At 42.3% G+C, this 24,010-nt stretch overlaps 1 protein-coding gene across 7 annotated transcripts in view; it reads left to right on the top strand.

Annotated features, from left to right (window-relative positions):
- PDE9A (phosphodiesterase 9A) overlaps positions 1–18,499 on the top strand; it is a 69,523-nt gene extending 51,024 nt beyond the window's left edge. For all 7 annotated transcript variants that reach the window (XM_081197191.1, XM_081197193.1, XM_081197192.1 and 4 more), the window contains 11 exons: positions 217–291; positions 3,424–3,510; positions 4,771–4,875; positions 6,853–6,935; positions 7,592–7,748; positions 9,369–9,482; positions 9,821–9,925; positions 11,044–11,172; positions 11,367–11,462; positions 13,168–13,242; positions 14,441–18,499. In XM_081197191.1, coding sequence (XP_081053317.1) covers positions 217–291; positions 3,424–3,510; positions 4,771–4,875; positions 6,853–6,935; positions 7,592–7,748; positions 9,369–9,482; positions 9,821–9,925; positions 11,044–11,172; positions 11,367–11,462; positions 13,168–13,218 — 1,002 coding nt within the window. In that variant the 3' untranslated portion in view covers positions 13,219–13,242; positions 14,441–18,499. The remainder of the gene's footprint in view (positions 1–216; positions 292–3,423; positions 3,511–4,770; positions 4,876–6,852; positions 6,936–7,591; positions 7,749–9,368; positions 9,483–9,820; positions 9,926–11,043; positions 11,173–11,366; positions 11,463–13,167; positions 13,243–14,440) is intronic.
- The last annotated feature ends 5,511 nt before the right edge of the window (positions 18,500–24,010 follow it).

Raw genomic sequence — 24,010 nt, 5'->3', positions numbered from 1 at the left:
AGACACTGTTATAATTCATATATTTAGGGGTTGTTGCCTGAACTACACCCTCAGTTAGCTCTGGTTCAAATGAAATCCTATACAGAGGGGAAGTTAGTTACTTACTTATTGAATTAATTGAGCTGAGTCATGAAGATGGGTGACCTACAAGAGAAAATATAAAAGCGGGTGTTGTTGAGAATCATATTTCATAACAATGCCTCATTTTCTCTGCAGTACATGCTTTCTCAGGAGACAATAGAAGCTCTTCGGAAACCAACCTTTGACGTCTGGCTATGGGAGCCCAATGAGGTAATGCTGCCCCATGGAGACAGATTCCTGGTCCCTCCTTTCTGTAAATGTTTGTTCTGTGGGACTCTTATGAGCATTTGAGAATTGGAACCTAGACATGGTTGTGTTACAGAAACCAGAATGAAAATGTACAGATAAATACAAAGTGCTCTTCAAATAAATGAAAACTCTAAGAAAGCTTATTCTATAAATAAATGCAACCTAAAAAATGCTAAGTACTGGAACTAATCAGAGCAGCGGAGCATGTTAAAAGTACCATAATGTGAGTAGACACCTACTGTATCTCAAAACCAGGTCCATTCACATAATAAACAATAGGTAAAGCAGGAATTTCTCCAGACAGCAGATAAGCAAAAAGCACAATTTACTAATCGGATCAGAGGTTTTTTACCTTAATGTGGCTCAACTAAGAATTCTATAACAGAGGTCTTTCCCATTATCGTTTGTACTTTGAAGTATACTTGGTTTTGAGAATGTCTTTTCACCCAAAAGCCTTTCTTTAGCTAATTATGGACTACAAAAAAGTGACTCACTTTGCAAATGAAAGGGGAAATCTGATTTGTACTAATTTGAATAAAAAGTTGGCTTCAGGCAATCAATGAAAATGAAAAGTCTGTACAGTGGTGCCCCGCAAGACGAATGCCTTGCAAGACGGAAAACTCGCTAGATGAAATAGTTTTCCGTTTTGGAGGTGCTTCGCAAAACGAATTTCCTATGGGCTTGCTTCGTAAGACGACAATGTCTTGCGAGTTCCTGCTGGGTTTTTTTCCTCCCCCCCCCTTTTTCTAAGCCGCTAAGCCGCTTATCAGCTGATCCGATCAGCAGATAAGCCACTAAAAGCCGCTAATAGCGCTAATCCGCTAGTCCGTCAATGGGCTTGCTTCGCAACACGAAAAAACCGCTAGACGAAGAGAATCACAGAACAGATTCTTTTCGTCTTGCGAGGCACCACTGTATATTATTTTCACTGTATTTTATTTTTAAGGCTAGCTAGATTAGTGTTGTTTGCCTTATTTGTCGTTGTGTTTCTAACCAGAATGACTCTGTAATGAATTTACAAAAGGAGCTATTGTGGCTAATCATCAGAATGCAAACAACTCATGGAAAAGTGGAATGTGCAACATATTTTTATTTTTAAGATCTGCAAAACCGATGTAGCAGCTTCATCATATTTGTTCATGTCTTTATAATTGCCATGAGTTTGCACGAGGATCAGTTTGCTATGACAATTCTCCTGTGACAATTTTAGTTAAACAAAGCTGTCTCTCTTTTTTAATGACATCTTTTCCAAAATAGTTGGGGGAGGGGACTTTTAGATACAAAGAGAAAACAGAAAAAAACTTTTTCCTAGATTGTCTTATTGGTGGTACAGACAGCAAATCACATGATTAGATACAAGTTGCTAGTAACACAACATATGTCATCTTTATGCTCAGGAGCAATTGCATAAGCCATTATGTGAAGTGTGTCACAGGTTCATTTGGATAGGTTCACCTTTTTGTTTATTTGCAGTTTATATGAGGTGTTTCAATTCACGTTGCCACTTTCCCAGGTTTCTGTGGTGCATTTTTAATAGTGTTATAAATCACAGCCCTGTTGCATCATTACAGTGCATAGCAAGGACACAACAGCCTTCCGTAAAGTGTCTTTAGAATTAGCCCTTTGCATTCTACCTCCCTCTGGCCCTCCTAATGTGGCATGTTAAAGGACAAAAATATAGTAGTGTTGCCTGTGATGGACTGCAGGGAAGGAGATGTACTTTCAGCTCAAATGCTGGCTCACCAGAATTCAGCACTGAAAAAAAGAAAGACATGGCCTATGTTTGTTGTCTTAATATAGTTTTTTCCTTGTGTATGTGCTGGTCTGTGCAGCTACACAGCTATGTTTGCTGCATGGAGAATGCAAGGTTAAAGAAGCTACAGGAAGACATCCAAGTTTTAGGCAAGGCTTGCCTTAGAATGCTTGTTGCCAACTGCTGCTGTTCTTCTTTGCACTTACAGCAGTTGCAGAGAACCTTTCGCCCTCCAGACGTTGCTGAACTACAACTCTCCTCAGCCCTAGCAATCATGGGCAGTGCCTCGGGATGGTGGGAGTTGTAGTTCAGCAATATCTGGAGGCCCAAAGGTTCCCCTCCCCTGACTTACTGAGTGTGATTCAAAGTCTTCATAGAATTTGCCCTGGATTAATGAGCAAAATGAATTATAGGTTTTTATTTCGTGCAGCAAGTGATTGGGTTGGACATTTTGGTCCTTTGGTCACAACTGAAGCTAAAGTAGGAATTGCTCAGTCTGCAGAACATGAGACTCTTAATCTCAAGGTTGTGGGTTTTGCCATGTTGGGCAAAAGATTTCTGCATTGCAGGGGGTTAGACAAGTTGACTTTCATGGTCCCTTCCATATGTAAAAAGGTAAAGGTAAAGGTACCCCTGCCCGTACGGGCCAGTCGTGTCCGACTCTAGGGTTGTGTGCTCATCTCACTTAAGAGGCTGGGGGCCAGCGCTGTCCGCAGACACTTCCGGGTCACATGGCCAGCGTGACGAAGCTGCTCTGGCGAGCCGGCACCAGCGCAGCACACGGAAACGCCGTTTACCTTCCCGCTATAAAGCGGTACCTATTTATCTACTTGCACCCAGGGGTGCTTTCGAACTGCTAGGTGGGCAGGAGCTGGGACCGAAAGACAGGAGCTCACCCTGCCACGGGGATTCGAACTACTGACCATACGATCGGCAAGTCCTAGGCACTGAGGTTTTACCCACAGCACCACCCGCGTCCCTTCCATATGTACAATTCTATTATTCTCTTCCATTAAAAATAAGAAATACCGGTAGTCATGCCTCAGTTTTTTATAGATATGGGTTTGTATCCTCTGTGATGGTTAGATTTCATTCCTAAGGGCTTTGGGTGAACAATGTATCGTTATGTTTTTAAACCTCAGGTTTTGGCCTCAGAGATAATGACTTGTTCATCTAGATTACCCAATGAATTCACAAACTAAGCATCCAATTTCTAAATTCAGCATTCTAGATGAATTCAGCAGTGCTTTTAAGTCACAGACTTAAGTGTCTGATGTGTTACTGATGTACACTAGTGAAAATTATGTAATAATAGGAGAATTCTTTCTTTTCTCCTCCAGATGCTGAGTTGTTTAGAACATATGTATCATGATTTAGGATTAGTGAAAGACTTTAACATCAACCCTATCACATTGAAGCGATGGCTGGTAAGATTTAAAGAGCAACTTGTATGGGATTTAAAATATTTGTGATTTTTTAAAAATGGGCATATAGTCTCATATATTCAAAGATTTAAAAAGAAATGTGTAAGCAGAGTATAACGAACACTTGTCCAAGACATAAAGTATATAGAATACATATTATTCTTAGAACAAAAGGATTGCCATTCTGACACCATCCAATACTGACATCAGTCAATCCCTTCTTTAAACAAAAAACTTAAATAAGCAACCCAATCAACAGTTGTATCCAAATTAAAATGCCTGGTATCAAGTGGCAACATTTATTATTAGTATCAACAATAACAACAACAAGAAGAAGCTTATCATCAAAAGTATGACTTGTTTATCTGAAATGTCTCATATGCCATCAATTTGCATCACTTTTGCTTTGAGCTGTATCCATTAATTAAACTTAGCTTGCATTCGCAACAACATCCAAATGAGCTGAAAAATCATTCAACAATTATACTACCTAATGAGCAACTTTATAAAGATAAAAAATAATACCTGCCTGCGCCCTGTCTCACCAGAGTGGTGCATGCTCTGGTTCTCTCTCGCTTGGACTACTGCAATGCACTCTACGTGGGGCTACCTTTGAAGGTGACTCAGAAACTACAACTAATCCAGAATGCGGCAGCTAGACTGGTGACTGGGAATGGCTGCTGAGACCGTATAACGCTGGTCCTGAAAGACCTACATTGGCTCCCAGTACGTTTCCGAGCACAGTTCAAAGTGTTGGTGCTGACCTTTAAAGCAGTAAATGGCCTCAGTCCAGTATACCTGAAGGAGCGTCTCCACCCCCATTGTTCTGTAACCAACAAAATTGTGGCCTTAATTCACCTAAAATACTGGTGCTGTCCATGTGTCTCATTATTCAGAAAATGGGGGAGGGCTCGGAGCCTTGACACACAATGTCATGGAAAGGAACAAAACGCGTGCACAAGTTGGTCTTTTCAGCAATATTTTAACTCTTTACCTACATGGTGGAGGTCACAGTGCCAAGGGGGAGTGTCCAAAACTGAGAAAAACAAAAAAATGAGCACAGCAGCAACAGGGGAGAGGGGAGAAGAAAAAATAAGAGGAAGAGTCAACCCTCTCCTTATTTCTGCGGTGCCCAGTTAACTTATTAGCATGGTATGGGCTTGTAAAGCACAGATTCCAAGGGGCTATAGTGTTGGTTGGGAGGATTACCGGTAAATGCCAAATGCTTGTTTTCCTTATAAATGTCTCCCTTTTTGTTTTTAGCTGTGTATTCATGACAATTACAGAAACAATCCATTCCATAATTTTCGACATTGCTTCTGCGTTACCCAGATGATGTACAGCATGATCTCTCTCTGCAGTCTCCAGGTGTGTCTTTCTCTGGCTGCACTGGCTTTCTCTCTCTCTAGTCCTCCTCCCCACACACACACACACAAATTGTGAAATCAATAGTCTTCTGCCTATAATAATGTATTTTATCCAGAAGTGATGGTTGTTGATTATTGAAAGACATGTAGTTGTGCCAGGGAAACCACCATTTTTAATCTGTTGGCATTTGAGAGGAGAACCAAAGGGTGAATGAAATGAGTTGGGATAGCTCAGTAGGTAGAGCATGGGACTCTTAATTACAGGGTCATGGGTTCGAGCCTCATTTTGGGCAAAAGATTCCTGCATTGCAGGGGATTGGACCAGATGGCCTTCATGGTCCCTTCCACCCTACAATTCTATGAACTGAAACAGATAGAAATCTTGGCAAGTTCAGGAGTTCCTGAATATGTAAACCTGGAATGCTCCACGAGAGGTTGTAGGCCCACAGCATAATTCTGATTGGGCTCCACACCTTACTGAAGCCCCCACCAAGTTTGAAATACATTTAACTCAGTGGTTCCCAACCTTTTTTTTGGCCATGCCCCACCTAAGCATCTCTAAAATCCTGATGCCCAGCCCCTGTGAACTCCTATTCAGGTGGGGGAAGCCTAAAAGGCCATTTACTGTCATTCTCAAATTGCCCCCCTGTGGGGGGGTGTGCCCCACCTTGGGAACCACGGATTTAACTAGATGATACCCCAAATACATGATTGCATTGTATGTTGAGAGAGAGAGAGAGATTTTTAAAATGGCAGCAGTAGTGGACCCTGATCCAGAACAGAACCATGGCATGGGAGAGGGGGATTACCGTATTTTTTGCTCTATAACACGCACCCGACCATAACACGCGTGTAGTTTTTAGAGGAGGAAAATCCGTAGGCATACCACCCGTAGGCATTCCCTCCATAACACGCACAGACATTTCCCCTTACTTTTTAGGAGGAAAAAAGTGAGTGTTATGGTGCAAAAAATACGGTAACTCCTGCCCTGTGCCATTTTCCCCAATGAACACCGCCCCCTAGCCACTGCTTGTGCCCATAGCTGTTAACTCCCAAGGCAAATAACATAATCAATCCCATTACACTGTCCAACTCAGAATCAGGGCTTCCTGCAGCTGCTTTTTTTAAAATGACAATACTATATGGCATATTTAACTTATCTATCTTGGCTTCCTCTTCCATCCAGCTTCAGTGTGGACAAAGTGCCTTAACTTCTTCTTGCACCTAAGTCGGAGGAAGGGATACCAAGGCGGTACTTCTGCCCTTGCTGAAGTTGGTAGGAAGGTAAAGGCAAGGAACTTTGGCCTTCATGTTGTCCTCCCCTGTACAGCAAAACTGGCAATGGTGTCTAGCTAGTGACGATCCAAACCTGAACAGCTTGACTGTGGGTGGTTTTTCTCCTCCCTCCCTAGTTACACACAATATTAGGAAACTGACCCTTGCTAATAAAAGCAATATTTGGGTTCTTACCTCTGCTAGGTGGAGGTGAAATTTTCATAAACAGATTAAGTGGGCTATAATCAAGACAGCCAACAGCAGTCTGTGGCTAAAATCAACTGGCATTATTTACTCAAGTAGGCCCTGGTTGTTATCCCAAGCAAAAAATAAAACCTAAGCCTTTATTCTTCACACTTCTCTTCCAAGCTCAAGTAGTGCATGAAATGCCCAAATAAATAGCTTTTTATAATTTACACAAATCTTGGCATAATTTCTTACAAGATGAGAAACCTTTGACTTTAAATTAATTTTATCCACTGTTGAGCAAACTCCAATTTCTCTATTCCATCCTGTTGTTAATTATGCATCAGAGGCAGGGTTGACGACTTCACTGTTGTCGTCATTATAGATTTAGTCTAAGTTATTAAACTGTGCGCTGAACCCTAGTTAGAACCGCACATTTTGAAATGTTATATATGATTTCTTTATTATAAAAGCTGTTTGAATTAATGAGCTGTATTTTCTTCTTCTTCCTGCTTAGGTAAAGCTTTCTCAAATGGATATCTTAATACTAATGACTGCATCAGTGTGTCATGATCTGGATCACCCAGGATATAACAACACGTATGTATCCTTTTTGTGTGTGAGAAGAATGATTAGGAATGTAAAGTACTAGCAGGAAGTGTCTGGTGCTGCCCAGGATAGTGTAATTTGTGAGTTTGGGCCCATCACACACAAAAATTGGCAGAGTCACACCATCTTTGCCCAACATCAAAACATCAATGAAGACTGCTGCCCCCACTTCATGAATTCTCATGTCATATTTGACAGTGATGTTATAAAGAGATGGCTGAACCTATAAATAACAGGTGGACAGACAGACAAACCACTTTCCAAAATTTATAGTAGATATTCGGGCAAATGCAGACCAAAAATAAAACCTGAGAAATTTATTTTGGCATAAACTTTCCTGAGGTAGAGCTACCTTTGACATGCACCTGACAGGGTGGGCTCTGGATCAGAAAAGCTTATGCAACACATTGCTTATGTTTTTAAGGGTACCACACAAAACCCTCCAAGGTTTTGTTACAAGAACAGACTAACACGACTATCCCTTTGGAATTTGTCTCATTTTAAAAAGGCTTCACTTGGATGTGGGAGAGGCTCTCACATCTAGGAGTTCAGAATCCCACAAATTTCAAAATGCCTTCAAACTACAGATGAGCGCCTTCCCTTTGGGCTGATTGTGCATTTCTTTCTATGTGTTTCCTTCACACCAGGTACCAAATTAATGCACGGACGGAGCTTGCTGTGCGCTACAATGACATTTCCCCGCTGGAGAACCATCACTGTGCTGTGGCTTTCCAGATCCTTGCGCAGCCAGAATGCAACATTTTGTCCCATGTTGATAAGGAGCAGTTCAAACGGATTAGGCAGGTATGGGTCAGAAAGATGTGGCAAAGTTCCTGTCAATGTGTATTAGTGTCAGAGAGCATCTGCTAATGAAATGCCTGGGCTCAGTCATGAGACATGTGGAGAAAACGTAAAGTACAGTGGTACCTCGGGTTACAAACTTAATTCAATCCAGAGGTCCATTCTCAACCTGAAACTGTTCTTAACCTGAGGCGCGCTTTCACTAATGGGGCCTCCCGCTGCTGCCGTGCCGCCAGTGCACGATTTCCGTTCTCATCCTGGGGCAAAGTTTGTAACCCAAGGTACTACTTCCAGATTAGCAGAGTTTGTAACCCGAAGGTTTGTAACCCAAGGTAGCACTGTATAGAGTGCCTATGAGCTTGTCCAGAGTGATTGCCACCATTCAAAACCTTTACAACCAGACCCCCAAAATCTATAATTAGATCAAATTGATAGGCAGTCTTAAACCTCAGCATCTCTTATTTTGGAAATTAAGCATTGGTTGTGGTTTGAGAAAATAAGCCAAACCTGGTGAAATAAGCACCTCCCATATCATGGTCACAAACTGCTCTTTTAAATTGTGGTGTTCTGGTGTTCTTGTTTTGATTCTTTAAAAAAAATGTGCTTATAACTTTCTGTAAAGCTCTGAGAACCTGTTGAATGGCAGGATATAAATAAAATAAAGGATGCGGGTAGCACTGTGGTCTAAATCACTGAGCCTCTTTGGCTTGCCGATTGGAAGGTCATCAGTTCGAATTTGCGTGACAGGGTGAGATCCCATTGCTTTCTCCCAGCTTCTACCAACCTAGGTGTTTGAAAGCACACCAGTGCAAGTAGATAAAAAAGTACTGCTGCAGCGGGAAGGTAAACAGTGTTTCCATGCACTCTGGTTTCTGTCACAGTGTCCTGTTACGGTAGAAGCAGTTTAGTCTTGCTGGCCACATGACCCAGAAAGCTGTCTGTGGACAAACACCAACTCCCTCGGCCTCAAAGCGAGATGAGCGCCACACCCCATAATTGCCTTTGACTGGACTTAACTGTCCAGGGGTCCTTTACCTTTTATCTATAAATAAAATAAATATCTTTCCCCACCAATTTGAATATCGCATGTGCCTTGATCAAATTGCCTAAGAACACTGATACGTTTTTTCAGTGTTGCAGCTCTTGGTTTTAAACACCAAATGTTTTCATTTTTGTAAAAGCAACCTCGGGACTCCCAATTCTGAATCAGGGGCATAGTAAGTAAGGTCATATCTTTCCCTCCTTGCACCTTGGCCCCAGTCTAGAACACACACAGTAGCTATTAGCTATGGGGAAGGAAGCTTAAAAGCTTGACAAATTAAGCCCGCAGGTTTCCCATCGTGTGGCTAAGAGCAGTTCTAGGGAGCATCTGAACTGAGGCTTCTCAGTGTGCCTCTCCTTTCGAAAAGACAAAACAAATGTGCAGCTTGGTTTTTATCTCTAGAGTTTTCTCCTGCTCTCCAGCATCTTCCCAGAGTCCAAAAAAAAGTGTGATAACTTGGTACAAAACTGTTAAATGGGTAAATTGTTGGAGTGGAGGGGAAGCATAGGCGAAGTAGTGGCATTTCTACCTTAAGAAATATAAGCGTCTTACAATATTGTGGGTTGGTTTGTTTCCCATAGGGGATAATTACATTAATCCTAGCAACAGACATGGCAAGGCACGCTGAAATTTTGGACGCTTTCAAAGAAATACTGGACAAGTTTGACTATTCAAATGAGGAGCACGTGACCCAGGTAAGACAATATTCTCTGTTTTCAGATGTTAAAGGGGGGCAAAGTGGGGGACAGGAACAACAGCCTGAGTCAAACAATGCCAGTGTGGAGGCACCAATGTGGGGGTGTCACAGGACATGTCATGTAGCAGGAGTAGAAGCTGAAAGTTCAGCACAAATACAGTACAAATGCACTTTAATAGCAAGAACAGCTTATTGCTGTGTACAACCACAGCTGGAGGTGCCCTTATTTTCAGTGCTGACATCTCACTGAGAAATGAAGGAAACATTGCCCGGTAATAAGTGCAGGTAAACATGGCAGATTTCTTACCACACTGTAAAATGTTCTCCTCCTTTCAGCTAAAGATGGTCCTGATCAAATGCTGTGATATCTCCAATGAAGTTCGCCCAATGGAAGTGGCAGAGCCATGGGTAGACTGCTTATTAGAGGAGTATTTTATGCAGGTAAGGGTACACCCAGCGGAACTGCCGTAGTAGTTCATGTTTCAATACAACAGAGCTGGAAGTTATCCAGTAACAAGGCCTGACTTTCTAGGTCCACCAAGATGAAAGACCCTTTCTCAGCAGGGTCTTGAAAGTGTGTCATTCTGATGATGTACTTTGAATAAAAGTGACTGTAATTGACTGTAATTTGTAGCCTAAAAGGGCAATCACAGCCCAGAAATGCAAATGTTAGCAGATTGCTGCCTGTTTTCTCTAACAGGGCTGTTTTTAGGAGTTAACTCAGCATGTAAACCATTTTGAAACCAAACAGGGACAAGGACTTTGTAGAAAATGTCAGCTAAATAAGCAGCACCATGTAGGTTAAGTTTGGATTATTTATATCTGTGACTTTGAACCATTCATGACTAAGCCTATTAGAACTGAAAAGTTGGGTGTTTTTTAAGAGAAAGGCGAAAAGAAAAAGAAAGAAAGCGCTGTGATCATTTCAAAAGGACAATCTCATTAGTGTGGGAAAAAAGCGCCTTATGGTGCCACATCGTTATCATTTCTTACCGGATTTCATTTGGAGATGACTGCAGGAAGTAACAACAAAAAAAGTAGCAGTCCACTTGCCCTCTCAAATCCGTCAACACGATGTGTATATACAAGCTGTGGCAGTTGGCATCACACCAAGTAAGGCTTGATCGTGATAGGCAGCACAAAAAGGCAGATCTATTATTTCTTGATTTAACATGTTCCCAGTGTGGAAAATTTAAAATACAGCCAAAAAAGCCATTGAATAATATCAGAAAGAGGAAAAGATGAAAGAATGTTCACTTCATTCATTTGCAGAGCAATCCTACACTGTGTTCAGTGGGCCTTATTTCCAGATAAGGGAAGAAAATCTTCCCTGCTGAGAACCCCCAGAAGATGTCTCTGCCACCCTCCCACTTTTTTTCTAATGCCCCAAATTTCTGTAGGTCTGAAAATCTTTCCGCTGCATCTTTTAAATATAAAAAATCTTTAAAATAATACAGCATAAACAGGTCACACATAATAACCAATTATATCATTCCAAATTGGATAAATATTGACCGTTGGTTTGAATTTGCTTAATGTATTGCTACACTTTGTCCTAGAGTGACCGGGAAAAGTCAGAAGGCCTTCCGGTGGCCCCTTTCATGGACCGAGACAAAGTGACCAAACCTACAGCACAGATAGGCTTCCTGAAGTTTGTTCTTATCCCAATGTTTGAAACTGTAACAAAGGTAAGGTCAAAGAAGTTGATTGATCAAAAGCCCTTGGATCAAGTGCATTTTCTCATAGCTGTGGGGGGGGGGGTACTAATATTCCAGGCTTTTAATAACTCATTTATACAATGCTAGCATGCTGAATTTTTCTCATTTCAAAACACATAGTTATTGGAAACCAATTTTAGTTTACGTTTCTTGCTTTGTTTTAGCTTTTTCCAGAGGTTGAAGAAGTATTGCTCCAACCACTTTGGGAATCCAGGGATCGCTATGAGGAGCTGAAGCAAATAGAGGATGCTGTGAAAGAGGTAAGGCAAGCTTCTGTTTGTGGGATTAACAAGGACAACTGCAGAGGTTGAAAAGGCAACACCCAGACTCCCTTAGATGAATCAGGATTTTGAGGTTTTGCTTGCAAGAATTATCCTAATACAACACATTTTTATATGCCATTTTCACAAATATATGCATTTTTGCACATACTTGCCCAACTATATGCATTTTTGTGTGCATTATTTGTTTCAAAAAATGCTATACAAAATTCATATAAGTGCAAATTTTATAGAAGTGCAAATTTTGAAGGATAGCTGTGCTTCAGTCACATATTGTGCAAACTGGTAGGTTTGTGTTAAATCCTAACCAAATCAAATTTCTTCCCATCCCTATGTCCAAATAAGCATGTAGGAGTACAGCCTTAATAGTAAGTTGAGGAACAGGTCTAATGTAATGGGAACTTTTGAACCAAAGGGTATAGCTGATTCTGGCTGTGAATACACCACAGAACACGAGAAGCTTTTCTAACTTCACTTACAACTGTGCTTGATAAAACAGGCTTTGTTATTTTCACGCTGAAGCAAAGATTCCTACATTCTGATGTGTAATGCTATAATGCCCTCTGGAAGGAAGCCACCACAGGTTCCCTTCGATGCCAATAAAACAGGGATGTACAAATTTCATGAATTAATTGGTTCATTTAAGCATAGTAGCATAGCACTTCTGGTAATAAGGCAACTAATAGGAAAATGATGCATGTAAAGCAGAACACATGCGGAGCAAATTATAGCTCTCCTTTGTCAAGTGCTTGTGGCTCCTGCTGAGGCAGTCAAATGGCCTTTGGCTCGCAGTGGCAAAGAATGAAGACAGAGTAGTCCTTCTGAGTGGCAGAGGGTAAGCTAGCCACTGGCAGACAAGCCTGCTTTTAGTTTTTCAGCGTTGGCCCCAAATGATGCCCAGTGTTTCATCTTGTAATCTTTTCACTATGGGCTTTTCATTCTCCTAGCTTTATTGATCTGGCTTCATTCCAAGTTAGATTTTTATAGCGATCATGTTCCATTTATTCCCATCTCATGAGAGCTCCATGAGATCTTACCAGAAGGTACTGCCACACAACTCCAGTAAGGCTTCAGCAGTGGGGCAGGAGACAGGGGCAGCAGCTTCCCGTTTCGCCTCGGGTAGAAGAGTTTGGATTTGATATCCTGCTTTATCACTACCCTAAGGAGTCTCAAAGCGGCTAACAATCTCTTTTTCCCTTCCTCCCCCACAACAAACACTCTGTGAGGTGAGTGGGGCTGAGAGACTTCAAAGAAGTGTGACTGGCCCAAGGTTACCCAGCAGCTGCATGTGGAGGAGCGGAGATGGGAACCCGGTTCCCCAGATTACGAGTCTACCGCTCTTAACCACTACAGCACACTGGCTCTCTTGGGTAGCAAAATGGGATGGGCCACCCCTACTCAAAAGGCAGCTCACACTCTCATGCATTCCCCACTGGTGCCTGCGTGTGTTGGGTTCCCAGAGGAAACTAACAACCAGAGAGAAAAATAATGGTTCCTGTACACCCACCACTGATGCTGCAGATCCTATGGGGCACATTGTAAGGAAACTCCACTGAAACGAACAGATTTCTTGCACTGATGATCATATTTGCGGGGTTGTGCCAATGACTCGGTGGCTGCTATATTGACAAATCAGATGCCTCATGACTGCCATTGTTAATTATTCCATTCTACTCTTAACTAGTTACAGAAGAAGAAGAACGAAAGTTTGGCAATTGGAAGCAAGGAGAAGTGAAAAGCAAAGGCAAGGCACATCAGGGTAATTATCCCTCTTTAAAGGATACTTTCACATTAAGAAACATGGTGGCATTTAAAATGTTGTGTATCTGAAGAAGTGTGCATGCACACCAAAGCTCATACCAAGAACTAACTTAGTTGGTCTTTAAGGTGCTACTGGAAGGAATTTTTTTATTTTAACATTTAAAACATTATATAGAAAATTGCCAGTGGCATGAGGTGTTTTCAGCAAAAATTTTGATAAAATCCAGCTACCGTATTTTTCGCCCCATAAGACGCACTTTTTCCCCTCCAAAAATGAAGGGGAAATCGGGGTGCGTCTTATGGGGCGAATGCCTGCAAGCCTCGCGCCCCCGGCAGGAGGTCCGACCGGGTGCGCGAGGCTTGGGGCGGCAGCGGACTGCTTGCGCGCACCGAGAAGCTTGGGGCCAGCTGAGCTCAGCCCGCCCCAAGCTTCTCGGTGCGCGCAAGCAGTCCGCTGCCGCCCCAAGCCTCCCGCACCCGGCAGGAGGTCCCGCTGGGTGCGCGAGGCTTGGGGCGGCAGCGGACTGCTTGCCGGCACGCAGAAGCTTGGGGCGCGCTGACCTCAGCTTGCCCCAAGCTTCTGGATTAGCGCAGCGCACCTGGGGGGGAAATAATTTTTTTTTCCTTTATTTCCCCCCCTAAAATCTAGGTGCGTCTTATGGGCCGGTGCGTCTTATGGGGCGAAAAATACGGTAATTTCTCTGCAATATATTGAACGTATGCTTGTGAAAAACAAAATAAAATAGAATTGTAATGCATTTTTGACCAACTATTTATACAATATAAAACCAGTAATGAAAAGCAGAAAGAGAGAGAGCGCGCTCTCGAGTTGTTAGGAGAGTCCTAGTCCCCTTACAGAACTACAATTTCCAGAGTTCCCTAAGAAAAGGGATTGATTGTTAAAGCACTCTGAGAATTGTAACCCCGTGAGGCAAATAAAGGTCTCTCAACAACTTCCAGCAGCCTTAACAAACTACAGCTTCCATAATTCCCTGTGGGAAGCTATGGCTCTTTAAAGTGGTCTCTTAGTGCTTTAAATGTATGGTGTAAATGTGGCCAAATAGGGATTACCACAGTTGCTGTGCGTGTGGCTTAAAAGATGTGCTGAATCAGCACGTCTGAGCCCTGCCAAAAATTATTCTGAGTGGATGAGACCTCATTCTTTGGGCCTAACAATGTTTGTATTTTAATTCCAGCATTATAATGGACACAAAGATCCTTTAGAGGTTTGCCAAGTCTAGCTAAGCATCATGGGATTACACAGCACTGACGGAGGATGAGACTGAACAGCTGACACTGCCACAAGCACTTTTTCCAAGTTCCTTTTTTATATAAAAAAAGAACCCTAGTATTTATCCTTATGGATGCAGACAATAAGGAATCTCTGCTGTTGTACATTTTTTTAAAGAAAAAGTAATCTTCTAAATAATATATTCTTATACCAAAAAATGGCTGCTGTAATTATTCTCTTTTTAAGATTTTATATGTCTTCTTCTTCTTTTTTTAAACTGCTTCTGGTTGTCATATGGAGATGTATTGGGGAAAATTGTACTTTTTAAGCGAGTTGTTTTAGAAATCTTTTAAAATGTAGTTTTGTGTAGCGTTAAAGTAACAACAATTTATCTCAATATGTCTGTGTACGATTTAGAAGTGTCACCTTGCCGAGGGATTTGACAAAACCAATAGCAAGCTGAGAAGCTTAATGTTCTCTTCTCTGGTCAGCAACTATTGGCCAGGAAAACCCTTCAGGAGGGAGGGCAAAATGATAGCCCAGTCCCTCAGCCCTGCCGCCCTAGTCCCTCTCTGCATATGCTGTTCTCCCTTTTGTTTTTGGATCAGTAACTGAGGAGTACAGATGATGGTCCTTTAGAGAGACAAATATGGCCTACAGGTTTCCAGTTACCTTATCCCTGAGCACTGAGAGAATTGAAAAGGCCCCCAAGTATGTTATGAACATGAAGCAGTTCCTGTTGCCAAAGCTTGACAGGTCTAGCACTGTAAACTGCTTGGATAGGAACTCAAATTTCAGACGAACCAGAACTAAGCTAATCTGTGTTCCTTCTTGGAAGAGTAGAGTGATATTTTCACAAGTTTTTTTATTTTACTTTATTTACATTTCCTGCATCATGTTCTGGTTTAATGAATGGGGCATCTCAACTAATCAGCTAACCGAAAACTCTGATAAACTGACATTATATTTGCCTACACATACATTGGCAAGAATCTAGTCTAGATTTGACTAGATGCTATGTACAACTGAGATTTGTTTAATGGCTCTATACTTATTATATTTTTCTGTGGAGAATATACCATACACCCAGTGCCTGAGAAGGGTCTGTGATGGTGAAGGACTACTGGCATGTGTTTTCCATGCTTACAGTTTGAGATTCAGTCTCTGAAACCTCCACAATTAGAAGCGTTTTGAGATGTAGAGCTAGGAAAAACTTTTGCATGTGGCCTTCAAGACCTACTTGGGCAGATTAATACAGCACTTAAATTCACATGGCAGCTTTTATTGGACAAAAGCTGGCAGCCATTTTGCTTGGATGGGAATTGCTAAAGTTAATGCTGACAATGTGCCCTTTTAATACTGAACAATGAGAGTTTGGGACCAACGTATCCAACTGAAATGGGCATGGGTTGTTGCTCCCAAGTTACAGAAAGGAACGTTGGGCATGAAGAAACTACAGTGGTACCTCAGTTTAAGAACTGTCCTGTTTACAAACGATTCGGTTTACGAACTCTGCAAAACCGGAAATAGTGTCCAGGTTTGCGAGCTTTACCTCAGTCTAAGAACGGAATACGAATGGTGGAAGGGCACCAGCGGTGGGAGGCCTCATTAGGGAAGTGTGCCTCAGTTTATGAATGGTTTCGGATTAAGAACGGACTTCCAGAACGGATTAAGTTCGTAAACTGAGGCACCACTGTAATCTGGTTTGTGCAAGGTCCCCTAGAAAGCCTATGACAGGGACAGGACTTAGGTGCCAGCAACTAGGGTGCCCTGAGCATTCACATTCAGACCCACAGAAGGATTGTTGTGCAAAAGAGAGGACTGGGGAATCCTACATCTAGTGAAATTTCCCCTTCTATTCTCTTAGTTCTCCCAAAGTCTAGAGACACATCAGTATTCAAGTATGAGCCAAGGGAGATATCCTTTGGTGCAACTTGTGGTCTTGTATGCCTTCCACAGCATCCTGTTGGAAATGTACATGAAAGTAAAGCACAAGACGCAAAATGAAAGGTGTGGCTTATGAAAGATGCCTTGGATTTGCTCTGGGAGAAATGTAAGAAATCCCGTTGCACCTCTATGTACTATTCATGTATGTATAGATTTTAAATGGAGTATGCACTGTAATTTCTACATAGGCTTTTGTTAGGTTGCTTTTAAAGTGAGTTTATAAATCTAGAGTAATGCATAAGGAAGGCGTTGCCATCCAAGGAAGCTCGTGTCTCTGTTTGAAGGGCACATGTACCCAAGCCATATGCCTGTGAGCTGCAGAGCTGCTTTCCGAGTCTCAGTTTGGATTTTAAAAGAAATTGTGTAGGTGGGTGCTCAGACTTTCTTCCATGCAAAACAGGAGATATCTTGCTTAACACTCAGGCTTCCCTTACCAAAGGATCTCAGTGACTAACACCTGGCTCTCCAGCACTGAATAATAACCGTGCCACCTTTAAGTGTGACAAAACATTTTGGAACAGCAAACCTTTACTCTTGTATTGTTTGTGTGTAGATGTTTTTTTCTTGGTGATGATAGCTCTCCAATATGTATTTTGGGAGATGGTCCATTACTGCATTTTGATCCATTTCTGTTGACCAGAAATACTGTTCGACCTGCTCTGAAATCCACATGGGATATGGACAGGCATCCTTAACCAGAGCTAGTAACTTTCTAAGCATTCTTCTTCCTGAGTCACGCAACTGAAGAAGCAAGCCGCAGATGAAATATCTCTAGTTTATTCATGCTGTTTGAAGGCACCTGTTCATTGAGTGAACAAAATTTATTATTCCAAACTGTTGTAATTTCTTTTTCAAACAGAAGTAGAATAAATCTGATATTGTCTTCAGCATGGTTGTATTCCTGACATTTGTCAAATGTCCCTGAACTACTGCTATTGTCAACCCTGTATACAAATCAATGTATGTGGAGAGGAGGAACATGGGACTTCAGATCATTAGCTCAGACTTAGTGCACAGTGGGGAATTAGCTATCCAAACAAAAATCCAAAGCTGAGAATCAAAGAAAACACAGTTTATTACAAAACAGAAAGATTGGTTACTGTTTGTGTTGTTACAAAAATAAGACGTTTGTTAATCCAGTTGAACAAGCAGTTCTGGCATTACATCTACCAAGTGGTAGAGATTGGATGGATCTAATGTCAAGTATAAAGAGAGAGAGAGAGAAGTACAAAAGGTGCCAGACAGACATGCATGGAGCTGATTAAAGAGGGGAGTTGGAATGCAAATACTACATACTGCAGTGCCTTGTGAGCACCTGCATGAGAGCTAAAAGGAAAGACGGAGGGAGGGAAAGAGAAGCTGAAGCACAAATATCACTTATTCCAAGGAAGTAGGTGGCCTTCCACCCTACCAGTTCAGTGGGCAGTAGCTCCCACGGGCTTCTAGTACAGTAGAAATAAAATTACCGTACTTTTCCATGTATAAGACAAGGGTTTTTTTACTGTAAAATAATGTTCAAAATGGGGGGTCGTTTTATACATGGATAGTTCAGATGGGGAATGAGCGATTGGTTGCAGCCGCTAGCAGGAGCTTGTCAGCAGCAATTGTGTGTGTGATTGGCAAGGGCTGCTGTGGATTGACTACTGCTGTGGCAATTGGGCAACCCCCCCCCCCAAACTGAAAAAACCTGGGCACTCCCTGTGACATTAACATATGAAAGTGCTGGAGGTGAAATAGTTAAACAGGTTACCCAATCAGAACCCAGGGGGGTGGAGTCAGAGGGACTATAAAACCAGCTCTGGGAGGGGTGAAGGGGAGAGTTCGTTGGGAGGTTGGTTGGAGTGGGAGTGAATTGGGATAGAGTCTGTGGGTAGGTTGAGATAGTGTAGCGAAATAAGCTGAGTCAGGAACTAGGAAGACAAGTAAATATCTGAGAGGTGGTTTAGCGAGTGGGAGCAGGTAGCGGAAGTTATAGGTCTGGATAGGCACCCCATGATTGTAATGGACCGATACCGTTTATGAAACCACACGCTTGTTAAACTGCAATAAATAAACAGAAGTTTATGTTCCAATTTAACCCTGGCTGGACTCAGTATTGTACCAGGTAGGGCCTGGGTGGTGGCAGCAAGAAATAAGGTGGTGGCACAGGGATCAATAGACGGTGAAACGTCCGGGGATGCTGTGTGATCACCACACTCCCAACCCAACCTTTTTGCTCAACAACTCTGGGCCATCTCCCCCCATTTCTTAAATTGGAGGCCCCCAAAATAGGGGTTGTCTTATACACGGGGGCACGTTATACATGAAAAAAATACAAGTACAACTACTCTTGTCCCTTAGCGAAAAGGTGTGCGTGCCCACAAGGGAGCCATGGAAGTCTCTTACAAACAGGGCTCATTCACTTGGGTCCCAGTTTACAGTATGACTTGGTTGGATTTGGTTGACATTTTCCTTAATGGGGAAACATTAGAACCTGTCAAGTGGAGAGAAGTGACAGCTGTAGGCTGCGTAAGTGGCTTAATTGGGATTTCTTCCATTAATGCCCTTAGCAGACCCAATAGTGCTCCTAGCAATCATAAGGTGGCATGTAAAACATATTCACACAATTTAGTGTCACAGTAGCATGAAGAGGCCAAACAATATTTTCTCCTTTCTATAATTTCAGTTCTAACCCCCCCCACTTTGTTTTTTAATGGATAATGCAGCTCTGCTTAAAGAAGGTTGATTTGCTTCCCAAATGAATAAGCTGATTATATCATATTATAGTGCACTTGTGTAGACAGAACTGTCAATCTGTCAGCTTGTCGTCAGATTCTTATAATCTTAACTGTTGAATAGTTTGTAGCTGAGCACTAATAATGGCTTTCCCCCTCACTGAAATATCTGCATCTTAAAAGGGTTGTGCAACAAGCTATCAACAGGCAAGCTTCAAAGTTTGATATACACATTTTTGCTATCGTTTTCCCCTAATACAAAGCATTTCTAAATTATATGTGCATTTTTGTACACATGGGTAGGAGAATTACATCACAAAATTCAGAGAAATAAAAAAATTGAAGGATAGTTGCATTTTGGCTTGCATATTGGTCCAAATTAGAGAAGCGTGAATTTTGTAGTTTCTTATTAACATTTAATTTCTTGCCTATCACTACTGTCAGCTGTCTCCTGCTGCTGTTTTCTGTAGATGCAGTAGAGGCGGTGAAGAAAGTCGTCTTCACCATTGCTATCCCCACTTGATAGGCTCGACATTGAGCTCTAACCCGTGTCCAGTCAGCTTCAGAATGAGTTATCCTCCACAGGCTCTCTAGCTATCTCAGTGATTGTTTCATTGCCCTCAGATCCACGGAAAACCATGGGGCTGTCCAGGCTCCATGCAATCAGAGAGGGCACTTCAGAGCCAAGCAGTCAATAGCCCTGGTTAACTCCACATTCCAGCTGGCCACCAGGGGATCAGCTGAAAGGCCATCAACATGGGATAAAGCATCCCCTACCACTCGTGGAAACCATTTGGATCCATTAAGTGACGGGGGCGGACCCCAGGCTGCATACAGCTGGAAAATCAGGGTGCCTTATAGGCCCTTCTCCTGCATTGGTAACCTGTGGCCTTGCAGATGCAGCTGAACTACAACTACAGTCATCCCTGGCCACTGGCATACAGGGGGAGTCTGATGGGAGTTGAAGTCCAACAACATCTGGAGGACCACCTGTTCCTCACCACTGAACTCTGCTGAAAGTGTGGAACATATTACTAGCAACAGTAGACCTGGTCCTTTTCTCAGCTGCCCAGTGAATGTATGAAAAAGACTCCCGTTCCTCCTCAAATGGATCTGATGTACATCCTACATGCACCCGAGCCCCACAATTCACATACATACAGGGAATCACCAGCACCTACATATCCGAACTGCAGAAAATGGCAATCAAGGGGCCTGTGCAATATGACAGATTTCCATGTACAAGATTCCCATTTTCAATATGGACAGAGAGGTCCCTGCTTTATTCACACCACTGAGGTCTGATTTTGCATTCCTATGCCAAGCCGATAACACAGGAAGCTGCTAAGCCATCCGTCAACAAGCAATGCAGAGGGGGGAAAGGAGAACCAGATGGAAACATTGTGCTTCCCCTTAAGTGGCTATTGGAAAGTGACACGTAACAGGAGATTCCTTGTAAAATGAAAAATGCTCGAGGTGTATAATGATAGCCACCTAACAGTAACATGTGTTCTTCTTGATAAGGGCTCCTTTTGTGAGGCTGAGTATCCCAATCAGTCTGAAGCCAAAGCTTTGAAATGTGCAGCTGAGGAAGCACATGGAGCAAAGTGAAAATGGACTTCCTCAAGACTGTTTTTTTAGAGGATTTTCCAGTACTGTTTGCAAGGAGTAACACCTGTGTGATTAAAGTTCAGACTGGAGTAGAATCATGGCCAATAAAGCACTGCAAAGCTCTGAAAACAACCAGTCTTCTAAACTATTATACAATGGAATAATCAGATGGTCTAATCAAATCTAGGCAATTGTTAACAAAACTTAATGTATTATGAAAAGAAGCAAAGAAGGATGAGCACTTAATTTATTCATTTTTAAATGGAGACTATTTAGAAATCACCAGACTGCAGCAATCTAGGATAATGCTCAGCCATATTTTTTTTTGATTATTTTTTCCTTTGGCATATATAATTTTTCTTGTTCTTTTTTCTTGTTTTTTTCTTCTTCTTTGCTTATTTTCTATCAAAGAGAGAATCAATGGACGAAGAGAATTGATATAACTCATACTATTGAATAAACAAATATGAGCAGTCCTTGTATTTAAAAAAGTCCGGACTAATTTGACCTGCTGCCATACCTGATGGTGGCAGAAGGGCTTGTAATCAGGGAAAGGAACCAGATTTTTAATGAGAAAGTCACTCACCTATTTTTGAATAGTAGATGAAAATACACTGACATAAAAACCGACTTATAAGGCACAGCTATAATAGCTTTATTCATGATCCCACTAGGGCAGAACCACACTAAGCATTTAAGGCTTATTCACTGCACATTCCCAAAGCATCCTGGGAAATGCAGTTTGTTAAAGGTGCTGGTAATTGCAGCTCTGTGGTGGGGAAACTACAGTTCCCAGAGTGCCATGTGCTTTAAATGTGCATTGAATAAGCTTTATATGTACTTCAGCTGCTGCTTGGGGAAGCTCCATTCTGTGATCACATCTTAATTCAATGGATGCTCTGGCCCACGCTGCAGCAGGGATTTCCTATATTATTATGAAATCTGATGTTTCTAGATCTTCCCGGTCTGACATTTCTGTTCTTACATGGAAGCCTTCTCCAACTTGGCACCCTCCAGATTTTTTGGGAGTGCAGATTTACTAATGCACATTGCCTTGAGATGTCTAATGAGAAGTGACCCACATATATCATAAATATCAATAAATAATACTAGCATGGATGTGCTAAAGGCTTGGGCTGATAGGAGTTGCAATCTGGAGGGCACCAGATTGGCAAAGCTTGTTTATGGGACTGATCCACTTCTATGAATCACGTCATTACACACAACACATACATAAGCTTTTTAGTGCTTTAATACATTTTATTAATGTATTAAATACATTATTTATTTAATGTTAAACTACAGAGCCTAGGACTTGCCGATCAGAAGGTTGGTGGTTCGAATCCCCATGACGGGGTGAGCTCCTGTTGCTCAGTCCCTGCTCCTGCCTACCTAGCAGTTCGAAAGCATATCAAAGTGCAAGTAGATAAATAGGTACCACTCCGGCGGGAAGGTAAACGGCGTTTCCATGCGCTGCTCTGGTTCGCCAGAAGTGGTTTAGTCATGCTGGCCACATGACCCACAAGCTGTACGCCAGCTCCCTCGGCCCATAAAGTGAGATGAGCGCCGAAACCCCAGAGTTGGCCACGACTGGACCTAATGGTCAGGGGTCCCTTTACCCTTACGTATTAAATTGCCATTTAATACAATACACTGGGTAGAAGTCAATATCATGCTATTACAACTGTTCCATCTGCCACATGCAATGATTCCCCCCTCTCCTTCCCCCACGCTCTTTCTGGGGGTCCTCTCATCCTCCCCAGAGCCAATTTCGGGGGGGGGCAAGGGCCCCCTTGTGCAAGCCGAAGTCCTTATGCAACGCTTCCATTGGTGTGGTGTATTAGATGAACCCTGCACAGTATGTACTTTGAAAATAGTTTTTGTTTCCTGTTATCTGTTTTGTGCCTGCACTAGTGAAAGTGAACAGCGCTGCCTCTCTCCCTCCACATCCTTTCTAACCTGAAATGTATTTATCTCCCAAAGCCCTTGGGGAGATAAATACACGCCGGGCTCGAAAAGCAACTGAGGTGATGGAACCAACACAAGTAGTTAAAATAAACTAGGTCTGCAGTTTTCTTTTCAACTGCTGCTATTGTTGTGATAGCGGCTCCCTTCCGTTCAATTACAGCATGCACAATTTTGCACCTGCAATTAATTGCTGGCATTTATCCTTCTAACTGTGGGCTAAATTGCAGCTGCAGAAGCAGAGACAGTAACTGAGATGCCGCTGAAGATCAGACTAATATATGCCTCACACATAACTACATCAGACTTAATTCTATGCTTCGCAGGCTTTTACAAACCTATTATAAGGTAATTAATATCAAATCTACTTCTTCAGCCGTCTTTCAAGCTGAGGATACTCTCAGGGGTTCTTTGTCACCTGAACAATCAGCAAGAGCCACACCAGATCTCAAAAGTCTTTTTGGGAGCCCAATCAGATGTGTACGAGTTTGTTAAACATGAGCTGGGCTATAGAGAGAGGGTGGGATAGGTCAACTTTTAATATAAAATGGAGCGCACCTGCCTTAGTCACTACTGTGCTTTCAGCTGTTTTTCCCCAGCCTACTTCCAGTGCTGAAAGGGAGCCAGGCAGGGGTGTTGATGGCAAGCAGCAGAATACCAGTGAATATTTAGGGTCGGGAAAATGGTAATGTGTGGAAGCTGAGGTGCCAAATGTGCATGCAGAAAAATCGGATCCCAACAGCTCATTTACGATATGAGGCCCCTGTCTGGAAGCACCTGTATTCTCCTAGAGATGAAATTTAAAATAATAATAATGGATTGATTAGAAGAAATGTGAGCACAACTCTGAGTAGAACACTCTGGCACTGCACTACTCCAGTGCCGGATGAATACTTATTTATTTAGTGTTTCCAAGCCAATCTAATTCCCCAAGGAAATCCTTTTGTTTTTCTCAAAGAAATCCGACAGCTGGGGAAAAAACAGCAAAAAGAAATCCCTGTTGCTTCAGCATTTCACAGAGCTCCTCAAAGACATGGCCCAAGCCACCTAAGAGCATTTTAGAAAGCATCTTCCTCAGCATCTTCCCCTAAGACAAAGCAGACAGAAACAGACGCCAAAAATAGGGACGGTTGGAGCATACATGGTTAAGTGAGAAATGCAGGCCCCTATTGGACAGTGCCTATGCCGTCACTGGCTGTGAACTTCCTTTCCCAAAGCTGCGTCATTATGTGAATGGTTAGAACATTTGATTGAGAACTGCTTGCCTACTAGGAGTATTTTTTCAAAACATAGATCTA

Source organism: Podarcis bocagei (genome assembly GCF_964188305.1).
Source record: "Podarcis bocagei genome assembly, chromosome: 6".
Taxonomy (NCBI): Eukaryota; Metazoa; Chordata; class Lepidosauria; order Squamata; family Lacertidae; genus Podarcis; species Podarcis bocagei.
The sequence above is the reverse complement of the archived record's forward strand: the minus strand, read 5'-3'. Positions and strand labels throughout refer to the sequence as shown.